The sequence below is a fragment of the Aythya fuligula genome, chromosome 15 (genome assembly GCF_009819795.1).
Source record: "Aythya fuligula isolate bAytFul2 chromosome 15, bAytFul2.pri, whole genome shotgun sequence".
Taxonomy (NCBI): domain Eukaryota; kingdom Metazoa; phylum Chordata; class Aves; order Anseriformes; family Anatidae; genus Aythya; species Aythya fuligula.
The window spans coordinates 7,499,491-7,514,071 of record NC_045573.1 but is presented as its reverse complement, the minus strand read 5'-3'; the positions used below and the strand labels follow the sequence as shown (position 1 = coordinate 7,514,071).

At 36.4% G+C, this 14,581-nt stretch overlaps 1 protein-coding gene across 3 annotated transcripts in view; it reads left to right on the top strand.

The window, feature by feature from the left end:
• Nucleotides 1–116: 116 nt before the first annotated feature.
• LOC116495118 (radial spoke head 10 homolog B2-like) overlaps nt 117–14,581 on the top strand; it is a 25,003-nt gene continuing 10,538 nt past the window's right edge. Inside the window, exons 1-19 of one of the 3 annotated variants that reach the window (XM_032197376.1) lie at nt 117–156; nt 1,187–1,495; nt 2,232–2,307; nt 2,576–2,644; nt 2,883–3,056; nt 3,537–3,622; nt 4,268–4,388; nt 5,240–5,416; nt 6,111–6,252; nt 6,734–6,855; nt 7,294–7,483; nt 8,212–8,323; nt 9,011–9,090; nt 9,197–9,345; nt 10,146–10,253; nt 11,137–11,313; nt 12,078–12,209; nt 13,376–13,427; nt 13,913–14,029. In XM_032197376.1, coding sequence (XP_032053267.1) covers nt 1,263–1,495; nt 2,232–2,307; nt 2,576–2,644; nt 2,883–3,056; nt 3,537–3,622; nt 4,268–4,388; nt 5,240–5,416; nt 6,111–6,252; nt 6,734–6,855; nt 7,294–7,483; nt 8,212–8,323; nt 9,011–9,090; nt 9,197–9,345; nt 10,146–10,253; nt 11,137–11,313; nt 12,078–12,209; nt 13,376–13,427; nt 13,913–14,029 — 2,317 coding nt within the window. In that variant the 5' untranslated portion in view covers nt 117–156; nt 1,187–1,262. Of the gene's footprint in view, nt 157–475; nt 564–1,186; nt 1,496–2,231; nt 2,308–2,575; nt 2,645–2,882; nt 3,057–3,536; nt 3,623–4,267; nt 4,389–5,239; nt 5,417–6,110; nt 6,253–6,733; nt 6,856–7,293; nt 7,484–8,211; nt 8,324–9,010; nt 9,091–9,196; nt 9,346–10,145; nt 10,254–11,136; nt 11,314–12,077; nt 12,210–13,375; nt 13,428–13,912; nt 14,030–14,581 lie in introns of those variants that run through there. The other 2 variants (XM_032197377.1, XM_032197375.1) reach the window with 2 other exon arrangements.

Sequence of the window (14,581 nt, the reverse complement as noted above, 5' to 3'; positions counted from 1 at the left end):
TGGGCACACACGGAAACCACATCCAAGCGTCTGTAGCTGGCTTACGTTTGAGTGTGAATGTGCCAAGTACCATAAATACAGTCTCTGTGGAACGAGTTCAACATCTGCTAACAGGCAGTTTGAATCCATGATTTCACAAAGTAAAATAAACCCAAGGTAAAACGGTTTCCCTCGCGGCCCGCGTAAGGCAGAAACAACCTCCTCCGGCCCTCCAGCGAGCACGAAGCCGGGCTCCCCTCAGCGCCGGACAAGGGGGCGGCCGCTCCCCTGAGGGCGGCACGGGCTGGGCCCACTCCAGGCTTTTCCTCGGGCGGCGGCGGGGCCTGGCCGGACTGGGCGCTGCAGTTGCTAAGGCTACGGCAGCCCCGGCCAAGGGGCGGCTGCGCGGGAGCGGGCGGCGGCCGTGAGGCGGCGGCGGCCCGGGGGGCCCTGCGGCTCTGCCCGTGCTCCGGGGGCTGCAGCCGGCCGCCATTTGGCGCCCGCTCGGGTCTTCCGCGCAGCCTGGGCGCCAGTTGCTGTGGTAGTGCCTGCGGGGCTCAGGCGCCTGCTGGAGCCGGGCTGTGGTGAGAACATGGCGGGTGCTTGAGGCTGGCTCTGGCGGTTCCCGCCGCTGCAAAATGTGGCGTTGATTCTTCTATTACAGAGCAGCGGTGGCCCGTCTGTGAAAAGAGGAGTGGGATTTTTTTTGTCATAGTGGCTGGGGAAGCTGTCCCAAAGCATTCGAGTAACAACTAGCAAAATAGTCTCTTTTTTCTTAAGCTGTAATGGGTTTTGTATGTTGTGGTTGTCTGCAGTTCAACAAAAACACGTTAAAATCCAAAATACTCTTGCAACTGTAACTTTAAAGAAGCCCACTAAACTGTCCTCTTAAAAGAAAAGGTGTTCAACTCTTCTACATGATTAAATCTAGACCCTAAAACTCCCCTAGTAAAGATGGACACCTCTCTGCATAGCAAAAATTGGTCTACTGACGATAGTGTTTTGTCAGTATTTGATGGATTTCATAGAGGCAGACGTTGGTTCTGGTTAACCCTGCAGTCTGACTGCCACATGCTGAAAACACTTCTTTGAGGAATTACTCTTACAGCACTGATTTTAAATACCTGTATGAATGTATGTATATATTTAAGGAAAGATAATTTTTTCATGTAATTATCTGTGTTGCTTTTGTTTGTTTTTGCATCAGATATGGGCAAAAATCTTCACGTAAGAAGACAGTAGATATTTGGGAGGATAATAGATGTTGAGGCAATTCAGTAGTTATGGCAAAGGATAAGAAGAAAGATGTCAAGAAGTCAGAAAGGTCTGTACGTCCTTCTATTGCTGAACAAGGTGCCAGAACTGAGAGTGGTTCAATAAAGCTAACAGATTTACAGGAAGCACAGACAAGCGCAGCAGTATCAGATAAAGGTCCAGAGGAGGTAGAAGAACATCCAGTCCAAAATATTCCTCAATACTGTGATGAGCCTGTTCTTACTCATCTTATTGTAAAAAGGTATGGTTGTTACAGATATATCAGTTAAATTGAGAATTCTCATTTAAGCATCTGTGGTGTACAGTGATACATATTTTTGTCATACAAATATGGATCAAATCCGTGATTTGAGGCAGCAAATGAGGTTATTCAGATCTAGTAGCCTTGACACCCTATAAAAGTGATACACATAGAAATTCTACTGCCTTCCTGGATCCTAGAGTGTTGCTGGCACTCGCTGCTTGCCACAAGTCTAATTCTTTAACCTTTGTTTAGATGTGGTGAAGTTTAGTCTAAATATATCAACATGTAGAAAAAATTTACCCACATCATTAATTTTCAGTTGTTGCTGCCTTTTAATGTGTAGGACTGTTCATACCCTTTACAAATATCCTGAACTGAGGGAGACAGATGAATGCCATTGTATAACAAATACTTTTGTAGTTCAAGGGAACTGTATGTAATGTTTCACATACTCACCAAGTTGCCTGGTTATAAGCTAATAAATGCTACCAGTATGATTTTATTTATTTTTTAATTGAAAATAATTTGGGTCTGTGGCAACGTGGTAACTGTGTCAAATACTACAGGAAGGATTATGAAAATTGGGAATTCTGTAGCTCTATTTTCTACACAAGATACAATAACCGACCTGTGTTCAAACCATGGTAAAACAGAAGTCATTTATTGTATGTCTGCCATAATTTAGGTGTACTGGTGACTTGAAATGTTCATCTTTAGTTTGTTTTCCTTGTAGCTATGAAGGTGAAAAAGTCCATGGATTGTATGAGGGTGAAGGTGTTGCATATTTTGAGGGAGGAAACACATATAAGGTGAGTGTATAAATTAATTAAAAATAGTAGTGATGGATCAACTTATTTTTCTAGATCAAACAGGACGTTCCTCTTAATGTAGGTGGAGGTTGAGTGCTTAAAATGTGTAAGCATCGAAAGCTCTGTTGGTTTCTGGCATTAAAGCTTCATTGGCAACTGGTAGTTGGAGATAATTTAATATGCTATTATTATGAAATTTTATAATCACTGTAAGCTTCAGTTGTGGTTGGAATAAATTTGCAAACAGTACTGTTCTTTCTTTTTAAAGGGCATGTTTTCTGAAGGATTTATGCATGGACAAGGGACTTACACATGGGCTGATGGAGTGAAGTATGAGGTAAAGTGCATTATACCTTGTGACTGAACACTGTTACAGCCGATTAGATGTGTAAATTTGAGGGAAGTAGTTACTTACATTGCAGTAATTGGTACAATACAGGTTGCAACTGCAGAACTGTGGTAGCGATTTCAGCCATAAATCTGAGTCCTCAGAGTTGGTTATATCTTCCTTGCGTTAAGGAGGAATAGTGAGTCAAATGTCTTAGTTTTTTAAATGTTGTAATTTAATCTTTTAGGGAACATTTGTTAAGAATGTGCAGATGTTTAATGGATGCTATACATGGAGTGATGGCAGCTATTATGAAGGATCGATCGAGAATGGACTTAGGCATGGATTTGGCTTTTTCAGGAGCAGTACCCATCCAGTTTCTTATATTGGTTACTGGTATAAAGGCAAAAGACATGGAAAGGTAAATAAAAACATCAAATGAGAGCATAGTTTTGAGTGTGTACTTTCTAGAATATAATCCACTCTTGTGCAGGAATTTTCTAAAAATGTTTTGTGTCATTGCATGGTCTTATCCTACATAGAGATTCCTTTTTTTTTTTTTTTTTTTTTTTTTTCCCAGAACCTTTTCTGAGGTTGTGAATAATAATTAAAACAACTGCGTTGGACTCTTGTTTGTAGTAGAAAGGATGAGTAGTCTGCCAAAAGAGTAATTGGTCTGTTGTGTGTTCTGTTAGTCCTTAACGCTGCTCCAATTATATGATGACAAAGCCAAAATTGATGACTGTATCCATAGCCACATTCTATCAGCAGTGCGTTACCACTTTCCACAAAGGATAAAGTGAACCCACCTCCCATCTGTGTTAGACAGACCAAGTGATGTTTTCTAAGTGTAGATGAATACTTAGGTATTGATTTAAATTGATGGTACTGTTTCTTTCAGGGTACCGTTTTTTATGATCGGGAGCACACCTCTTGGTATTCAGGTGACTGGGTAAATAACGTCAAAGAAGGATGGGGAATGAGATGGTAAAGATAACACTTCTGTTCTTACCTTCATATTATTTATTTTGCATGTATTTTCATATGTTTTTTCCTATTATTTAAAGCAAGTGCAAGTGCTGCCATTTCATAGTAGTATGTACTTCCTCCAGTGGAAAAAATAACTGTACTAAGTGATTGACAGTAATAACGTAGACCTTCTCTATGAGTTATATTTTTATGTTAATGTATTTATACTTGTCCTGGTTATTGTCGAAACGATAAACTATAAAGATTAAATTATCTTGAATCAGCTTTAGTAAACCACAAATCAACATTTCAAAACAAAGGAACTAAATTGATTTGAACAGATAGAGGTGCTTTCATGAATAAATGAATTATTTGCTCTAGTTTCATATAAAATAATATTTTTATTAGTTATGACAAAGACTCTTTGGAGAAAAAAAGATCTGGTTAATATTTTTTTACAATGGTTTATTAGTTAAAATTTGGTAAAGAGTGAGTATAGTCAAATCTGTGTATCCATGTCACAGTGAGCCAGCTTACAAACTAACACTAATATTTGACATTAAGAAATGCTAAATTTATTAGCATTGAGGCTTTTCATAAACTCCTTCCATAAGACCCACTGAGAATTCAGTGTGAAATCTTAACATTTTTTTCTTTTTGCAGCTATAAGTCTGGCAATACCTATGAAGGTCAGTGGGAGAAAAATGTACGTCATGGAAGAGGAAGAATGAGGTGGTTGACAGATAATCAAGAGTATATTGGACAGTGGGTGTATGGCATACAGGTATTGATTTCTTCCCCAGCAACCTCTTTAGTTGAACATTTATCCTTTGCTCTGTTCAAACTAGATAGGGAGTTTTGTGCAAGATCAAAAGAGCATGGTATGATGTTGCTAGTTGAAATGGAGGAAATATGATGTTTGTTGTAAATTAATTCTCATGTTTGGAATATTCCCATTTTTAACGGCTTTTGACTTAATCTTACAAAATCATAATTTAATTTTGAAAATTTTTTTTTGATTATTAAGAATCTTATTTCACATTAGAAAAATTAAATTTTTGTGGCTGTACTTAGCGTGAGATAAGACTTTGGCCATGACCGTATGTGACAGTTTACTTGTGTCATCTGTAAAATATGAGACTTCACTGCTCCCTCTTGTAAAAATTTTATGATATAAGGACATTTCTGGCATTTTCTGTTTCTTCTATATATTTTTCTATTGGAAAAAGAACAGGAGCCACTTCCTCTGTCTTTTTACTCTGCATAAAAGTTTCAAGGAGTCCAGCTTCTGGAACATCACGGCGCTGTGTGGCATGCTGTTCCTCACCTGGCTGTTCAGCATTACAGTTGAAAGGATTCAGATAGGAAGGATGTTTTTAGGAGTCCTGTTGGTAAAGTCTGCTTAAGTATATGTTCATTCAGTATATCCTCTGAATGCTTTTCCCACGCACATTTGTAGAACATAGTTCTATGTATGGTTTGAAGTACGACAGCTATTCACTGTGTGCGTTTATTTGTGAGATTTACCAGTAGCAACTCGTAGAGATGCCTACCTAGGTGGTTGTCCTTTATAATAGGACAGGTAACAGAAGTAGCTCTTCTGGAGACTTTTTTAACCATGTGATTTTTTTCCAGCATGGATATGGCACCCACATATGGTTTCTGAAGAGAATGCCTGCATCTCAGTACCCTTTCAGAAATAAATACATAGGGAATTTTGTAAATGGGGAACGACATGGACGTGGGAGGTTCATCTATGCCAGTGGAGCAGTGTACGATGGTGAATGGGTTTGTAATAAGAAGCATGGCAAGGTGTGTATTGACAAGTAATGAGACAAAGCAAGAGAAAACACCAGATGAATCTATTCTGATCTTGTATAGTGGATCTCAAGATTTCTGTACCAAAAACTACATTAAATTTGCATTGTGGATGGAATCCTAACATAAAGGACAGAGTCCACGGAGAGCAGTAGGAGCCTTTAAGGGACCTTGCTGGGCCACTGGTCTGACTCTATAGTTAGGTGTGTGTTATGTGTATAATGAAATATATTTCACTGTGGAGACTTGAAATTCAATTTGTGCATCTCGATTTTTGCAGCAGTTGGTCAGTGCTTTTATTTATGAGCTAATGGATTTCAAGCTATCCTTGCACAGAGATGTTCTCACTTTAGCAGATTGTTAAAAACAAACAAACAAAAAACTACTCAACCATGGGCACATTGACTTCAGTCTTTCTATATGGGTCTGTGTGGGGGGTGTTTTTTCTAAATACATTACAAAATAAAAAGGATATGTTGGCAATTCTTCATTTCATCAGTGTACTTTAATTAACAGATGACAAAATACTTTATAAAAGAGGGTATGAAAAATTCTTGTGTTTCATTTTATCTCGTATAATGCTGTATAACCAAGATTGTTTAAAAGGAGGTTTAATTGAGAGCATTAGTGTTATTTTTTCCCGGTCTTCGATTACATAAGAAAATTAATCAATTACATCTGTCTGTAGGGCAAGTTTGTTTTCAAGAATGGGAATGTTTATGAAGGAGAGTTTATAGATGATAATATGGTAGGATATCCTGCTTTTCAAGTGGGTGAAATGAATGCACAAGAGTTGAATGCCATTTGCACAGGAAGTCATTTTGGCACTGGTAAGTAACTTAAGAACACGAATTCTACCCAATTCAGATCTTGTTGCTCTTTCTTCTATAATGTGAAGCTGTTCATACTAATTCAAGAGCCAGACCTATTTCTTTGAAGAACTTTGATGAAGACAGACATTATTTTAATACTTTTTGCTTTAATTTAAAAGTTATTTTAATATTCTTTTGCTCCTATTCTTGTTTCTAGTGTGTGACAGTGACACATCCACACTGCATCTTCTTATGGTTTTGGAACACTGTTTAGAAGTTTCATAGCAGATATAATATCTGCCTTTTCTTTGTTAGTGGTTGGATTTGAAAAAAAATATACTTTAATGGTTATGCTGTTGATTATGAAATATGTACTGTTCACTGTAAAGGAGTCTGCTTTTCTCTGAAGTCAGTAAAACAAGAGGGAATAATGTACAGTTTCTTTTACTTGTGTGTATTTAATTTCATTTTGTTTCTGATTTATTTACTTGTATGTTAGAAACCATTGAAATCATTAACAACTCAGAAAATCCTTCTACTCTGGGATCAGATATTGAATTAGATATATCTTCACTACTTGACTTGTTGCCAGGGGAAGAGAGACAGGAAGAAATGAAACAAGTAAGAGCCTACTATCTAGTATTTCCATTTTTTTTCTACAGTGAGATTCATGTTATTTCTAGTTGACATATATTAGCCTAATTCTTTTCTTTCAATAATTTTTCAAAAATCTGAAGGCTGTGAAAAAAGAAAAGCACAAATAATGAATGCACTGTATTGACTCTTACCGAGCAGCTACTAGAAAACAATAAAAAATACGTTAGCATTCTTAAGGGCACTCAGCAACTACTTGCAGTTACTGGGAGGATTGTCTGCTAGCAGACAGAGACAAATTTATTTTTATCAGTCACCAAAAAATATGCATTTTAACTTCATTTGAATAATGCTCTGCTGAGCCCTTAGCCAGGAATTTAGAAGATCAGAAGCATTACATGCTCCATGTGAGCTGCTTCCTACTTTCTGTGAGACTGTTCTGAAAACATACCCTGCTTTATTTAGGTAGAATTTGCTGTGTTGAGACATATTACAGAACTGAGAAGAATTTACAGTTTCTACAGCAGCTTAGGCTGTGACGATGCTCATGACAACAACTTCCTTATGACTAGGCTCCAGTTTTGGAGATTTCTGAAGGACTGCCAGCTTCATCACTCCAACATAACTCTCGCTGAAATGGATCGAATATTGAGTGGTTTGTATTTCCGTTGATTAGGATACAGAATCTAGGTATTTTAATAGTAAGCTATGGAGAGTGGGATGTATTAGCACTTTTACAAGCACTTCAGGTGCTTAGGTGGGAGAAATGCAAAATTAAAATACCACTTAAAAGTTGTTATATGGAGACAGACATCTGTATAAAAATGTTTTCACCCCTGGTCTTGTTGCTACAGTTACACATAACTTTAAGAAGTCTGAGAAGAACTGGTAGAAGACAAAAATCTTTCATATTTTTGTTAAGTGCTCTTATCTCAAGTTTGCATGTAGTTTTTTGTTGTTTTTTTTTTTTCTTCCATAGAGTCAGTTTATGGGTCAGCTCCATTTAGACCCAGACTGTGGGTCTAAATTAATTAATTCTGTTCTAACTGAAACCAGGACACTGTGCCTTTGTTATAAAGACACACTGCAGTGTCCCCAGCGTGTGAAGGGATTAACTCCAACTTCACTTCCCCTTCTATTTGCATATGCTGAGGGGATGAATTTTTAGAAAGAGAAATGATAAGGTATAGATAGAGGTGGACTGTGCTCCCTTGCCCTGCTTATTTGGAAGTGATGCTGTGTCTTGTCTGATTCTTCCAGGCGTGTTGTTTCACTGCGATAGGTAGAGACGGAGAGGATAAGAAAGCTATAAGCTCAATACAGTTATAAAGCATTTGAATGTACATGATAGCAATAGATGTTATTTTTTCAAATTTTTTTTAGGTGATAAAACACCACTTGAGGAGATACATTCTCCATATGAGACTTTACTCTTCAGAACATTTTTATCTCGCCTTATTCATCTAGCATTTCATATCTATCATAAGGAGCACAAGTAAGTTTCACCTTTCAGTGAAATTTATTTCAGCATAATGTTTGATTCTTCCCAGACAAGGACTTCTTCCTCTCATTTCATTCTGCTTCTCCCAGGACGCAGGCTTGCCTTTGCACTCTTGATTATTCATTCTTTCTGTTGCCTGTTGTGATACTGGGCAAAATATCCCGGTAACCAATACTGGAACTATTAACGAAGTAGTACTAGCTGTGGTATTGCAGAAACCAAATATTAGTGCTTTTGGAGGTGGTTGTATGGGTGAAATGCTTTCTTTTTTTCTTTTTTTTTTTTTTTTTTAAACTAGTCTATATAAATTGTAGCAAATATTTCTGAAGTGCAAGGTAGACTGTAGAATTTCAGTGGGCTTTTGATCCTACGACATGAGTGTGTTTTTGAAATTTCTACTTAATGTTTTTTGCATTAATTAAATGACATTTTCATATTGAACAGAAATAAATGTGAATCTTCTCTCCTTGGTTCTATACGAGGGAGTCATAATTCAAGATGGTTTTGGGAAGGACTTTTACCAAGAGTCCTGAAATTCACTGAAGAGTGTCCAAGAAAAATCTGTTGTAAAACTTTTACAGGATAAATGTACTTTTTTAAAAAACATAATAATAATAAAAAAAAACTTTAATTTTACATTTTGTGCAAAGGAAAAAATGTAATTTTTGTTTTCGCCTGTAGGGACAAAGGTCCTTATCTGAGTAAGTGTTTTGTAGAAATGGTGTCCAGGAATGTTATTCCCACTGCATGTCATATCCAGGGTAAGTAATATTTTGGATATTCTTCTGTACTGTGTAAAATTCATTTAATATTACATACATCACAATTTTCTGGTAACTGTTGTTTTTTCCCAATTCATTTTTACAGGTATCTTGTTTTCTGAACAGCGTCGTACGGTTTTTGTCCTGAGCTACATAGACAAATGCTGGGAAATACACAGAACTTTTTGTAGACCAAATACTAAATCTCCATTTGAACCCACAATGAAAATGAGGCAGTTCCTTTGGATGTTGAATGTAACCTATTTTTGTTATTTTGTGTGATTAGGTGCACTTTTTTCAGTTTTTATAGGCATTTAAAAAATTCTCCCTGTGACTTCTGCACAGTTGAAAAAATATGAGTATTGCTGTTTGTACAAACTGTCCAACAGATGTTACAGTTGTTACATGGAAATTTATGTTCTCTTCACAGGATTGCCTTCTGATTTCTTACTTGATTATTTCAAATAATCAAATCTTAGACATATGTTTTGAGGGAATATAAATGTTTTTGCTGTTTTTTCATTTTCCTCCCATAAAACATATATGCTGAAATGTCATACTGTTAGAACTCAAAAATTGGGAACTTTTGAAATAACAAAATAAGGAATTTTAATAAGGTACTCATTTAATTTACTGCATCGTGGTCATGAGATTCTTTACTAAAATTCAGGAATCCAGGGACAGACATAGATTGCACTGAAGCTATGGAACAATTTCCATTGATATAACTGTGTTTTGAGTCCCTTTCACTGTTTAAATCCAAGCCTTTTTTCTTTTCCTTGAAATTTTCTAATTAAAACTATCAGATGGTAAAATTGTAATGTTAAATATTCTTATTTTTGAGCTTTCTCAAGTTCTTAACACTGCTTCTTGAATTCCCAGAAAAATTACTGTTGACTTCTGTTGATCCAGAATTTCAATCAATCATTATTTGTGTTGTGGAAGTATCATTTGAAACCAATAGAAATTTCGATACAGGCTTTAAGGGGAATTGGATTAGGTTCATATGGGAATGCCTTAAGTGCTGTTAACATGTAATATTTAATCTTACACAGGATTTTAAACTTCTCAGCAAACAGTTAACTGCTTCAAGACTTGTGGAAATACTCGTCAAAGATGGTCCATCTCTACATGACAGCAGTAGTATCAACCTGGAGCAGGAGGTATGTTCGTTGCTACAGGAACAATTAAAATTAATTTTAGAAAATGTTGCAAACAGTTTCTCTTCTGCCAGAATGGGAAGAAAATGTAATTTATTACGACAAAAAATGAGCACAAAATTTGTAATATTTTTATCTTCTGTTGTTTTGTGCCTGTATCTTCTAATACAGCTCAAGTAACTCCATGTTTTGCTTATTATATTGCCTTTGGTATAGTCTCAGCATACCTGTGCACTGATCACAGAGATAACACCGTAAAAGTATTGTGACACAGAGGGCGAAATACTTGGTTAGTGATGCGTGAGGTGTCACCAAGAGTCACTATCCACTGAGGAATGGTAGATGACTCTTGAGCTATGAGGTGGGATGCCATAGAGGGCCTTCACCCTTAAAGAACTAGCTCTTATCCAGTGAGAATCTATTGTAAATGACATAATTGAATAAGACTGAATATGATTTGAATATGATTTTAAATAGTATTTGATAAAGTGAGAGTACAGTGTATAAGCATTAATAAAGGATTCATTATACATCCATTCTTGGTCTCTCTGGAAGCATCATGTACAATTAAACATTTTAAGTAATGCCAATAATTTTATGTTATTGCTCAGGGAAAAATTTCTTGTAGCTCCAGATACAGCAAAAATCTATTCAGTATTTTATTTTAATGAGATTTGTATAAGGCATAAGACAGTATATTACTGACTGAATTTTTCAATTTTCATTTTTTTCTTCAAAAGAAGGGATGTTTGAGTAGATACATGAACCAGGCGATGCTTTGTGAACAATCAGTTTTTGAGTTCTTTGTTTGCTCAGACACATTTATCTGTGATGAAAGGATTTGTGAAAATTAATGAATTAATAACTGTATTTTGTTTTACTCTAGTTGGTTTTTCTTGAATTTGTTGAAGCTCTTCTTGATTGTGCACTGGTGTATGTTACCAATGATGTGATTAAAGAGCAGGTAGATCATGATAATCAGAAGAAAAGTAACTCCAGAGTTGAGGTTTTCTCCAAGAAAACCACAAATGCTTCTCTGTGTCCAGAATATTCTCTCTCCCAGGTAAAGTTAATACAGACCTGATAAATGTATGTCCACTTAGAAGGCAAAGTCAGGCCTTGCAAAGCCTGAACATAGAAACCAAATTCCTCTTTTTGCATAAATGCTCATTTTATTGGATCCTTCTGCTTTTTCTGTTTGTTGGTACCTTAGATTGCATTATCAGTATAGACAGTATAAAGAGGCTTGCACATTTTCATAGGTAACTATAAATACACGTAAAATACTTTCAAGTTTTCCAGTGTTCAAAGGGGAATTGATAAGTGGGTTGACTGGTGGAGGACATGCCTCTCCTGCTCTAAGTGGGATGTCTAAAATTGCTCTGTAAGAATGGCCTTGAAGCTATTGGACATGACAGGACCTGCGCATTCCCAGAGGTTATGCTGTACTCCTCTTTTTGCTAATCTTTTGAGTAAGGATTCTGTAGGTTGTAAGATGCTGCCTATGACACTCATGTAATTTAGGGACACAGGGTAATTGAAAGCAAGACTTATTATGAGTTATGCACAAGATTAAAATATTTTCAATTAAATTGCAGAGAATTCAGAAACTGATTTCAGTCTCTAAGTACGTAGTGCTGCTGAACATCACCTTTTCCCATTCTCTGTCCATTTTTTGCTCTCCTGTGTAATGTTATTACCTTGCATTACTGCAAGTAGTCATGCAGTAGCACAGTGAAACAGGCCAATTAAACTAGCTCATTTTCACAGACTAATAGAAAAATCTTCATTTAAAATGTATTGAATATCTTGTTCACTTTTTACTAGTACGCTTACAGCAGAAGCATAATGGGTACAGACATAAACGATGACATTTCTGAGGCAGTTGAGTTCAACAGTTCCTCATGGTTGTCTTCAAGCAAAAGTGTCATATCACAAGATGACATAAAGAAGCATGAGGTACATAAAAAGCCTATACTGAAAGTTGAGGGTTTGCCATTCATGGGTGATAGAGAAGCCAAGGTAGTTAAATGTTTTGAAAGGGGCAAGAATTTCACCTAATATTAAAATGTGTTCCTTTGCTTGAATGCATACAAGTGGGATATTTCTACTGCTAACAAAGCATTTGTTCCTACACATACTCTTAGCTATTTTTATTTAGGATATTCGTTGGTATTTTCTACATAAACTAAAGCAGAAGCCAGTGGTGAATAAAGCGACGTGTGTTATCTGTATTACCATGGTGGGGAGTTAGAGGGTGAGAAGTGGGCAAAGAGATTTAGTAGCACTGGAGAAAGTAACTGTAACATACTTCCTAAAAACACTTCTCAGATTTCTTCTGGCAGTTTTTTCAATATCACCACCTTTACAGTTTTGCACCCACTGAGGCTGTATTCTTTTAACCGTGGGTAGAATCAGATAGTGAAGTAAAGATAACTGAATATGATTATGGTGAGATTCTTAATGTTCCAAGAACAAAAATGTTCTGTTTGATGTCTGAGATTCTAGGGTAAGATAGTAAGGATTAGTCAGAGAATTTAAAAACTTTCTGACTTACAATGAAATAAAATATACCAACACTTTGAAAATGGAACCATGTTTGACCTGAGCTATTGTGAGACTTTTGCTTTCACTTGTCTGAAGAGTGGCATCATTGGGATACAGTAAAAGCTTGGGATTACAGCAGGGAAGATTTCAAAGGATCCTTCTCAGATACACTTTTAAATAATGGTCTTCTCTTTTCACTGAATGTAGTTCCTGTAGTATATTCCTATAGCCAGAAATAGATGACTAATAGAATGTAGCACAATGAACAGAGGTGCATGTCTAAGAGCAGGAGCTTTTGTTCTCTGTACTTGTGTCTTTCCCTTACTCTGAAATAGGATAATCCTAATTCCCCGGCCATTGTCAAAGCAAAGTGTTGTGACTGTTTTGCTAATATTTGAATGTGTGAAACACTATTGTAAGTTAAATGTTTTGAAATAGGCATAATTGAAGAATGTATTTGGTTAGGAGAGTGCTTTGGGGGTAGATATTTGCATGATCCAAATGGACAATATAATTTCAATATTTTTTTTGAACACAAGACAAAGCATTTAGTAACTGAATTTAAAACTTCTTGCCAGCCACTGAGACCCAGTGAAGACAGAGGGCAGTCTCTGCAAGAATTTCTAATGGGTGAGTACTGTAGTTAACCACAAGCATCTATAGGCAGCTACAGATTTAAAGACGATTAAAACAGTAGTTAATTGTTGAAACACTTGGATGTATTGTAATTATGGAGGGTAGTGGCATTCAGTTCTGTAATTATGACAAGGTTTACCTCTCCATGTTTAGCTTCCAAAACATGTTATGCTCAGTTAGCTGGGCAAGTTTGAATCTGTTCTGTGCTTTTTAAAACAAAACAAAACAAAAAATCCTCAGAGGCTTTTTTAAAGTTAAATTCTTACTGGTCTGTCCCACTCTTGTGTATGGAAGCAGGAGATTGAACTCTGCACTGTGTATTCATTATAAACAATCCTTTAATTGGTACGGAAGTGTTTCGACCACTAAACAAGCCTGAAGGTTGATGATGATCTATATTTGTTTTTGCTGAAGATCAAAACAAATATTTAATACAGAGAATTACAGATTGAGTCATTTTATTTTTTCTATGTTTGCAGTACCAGATCCTGTCCTCCCATTCCACACAAGTCATGGAGAAGTCAAAGCTGTTTGTTCATTGTCCAGCTGGGATACAGACAAAGGACAAGATCTCTTTCCAGCAGTGGAACTGACAGGTAAAGCAATCCTACTGTTGTAAGATGAACATGCACACACACACACCCCTCACAGCTCCTCAGTTGTGAAATATTATTTGTATATGCAGATTTCAGCTTGTCACAAGAGGGCAGTAAATGAACATTAATTCTGGAGGAATTTTTTTGAAGAAAAAATTTAAGAGAGTTATTTTAAAGGAAGTGTAACTTAATTGAGAATTTAAAGTAAAAAACTTAAATATTATTTCCACAATTTTAAAATGCCACATCTTATCTGTAGGGCAACTGTAAATTTTAGTTTTTATTTACTGTATGGGAAGCTCAATCTTGGATAAATAAAATATATTATGGCTATTTCTTGCATCTTTTACTTATTAAAAGAATTATTATTGTATATTCAGGAATGGCGTGCCACCATTATCTGGGTTAAAATGTTTTGTTATGACAGTCCAGCATTCACGCAGAAGAAAAACTGCTAAGAGCATTTTCATATAAAGCCTACTAACTTTCTTGTTACTCACCTTTTTATAACATCACCCTTCTGGCTGGCAAGCAGGTCTCATTAGGGTTGTT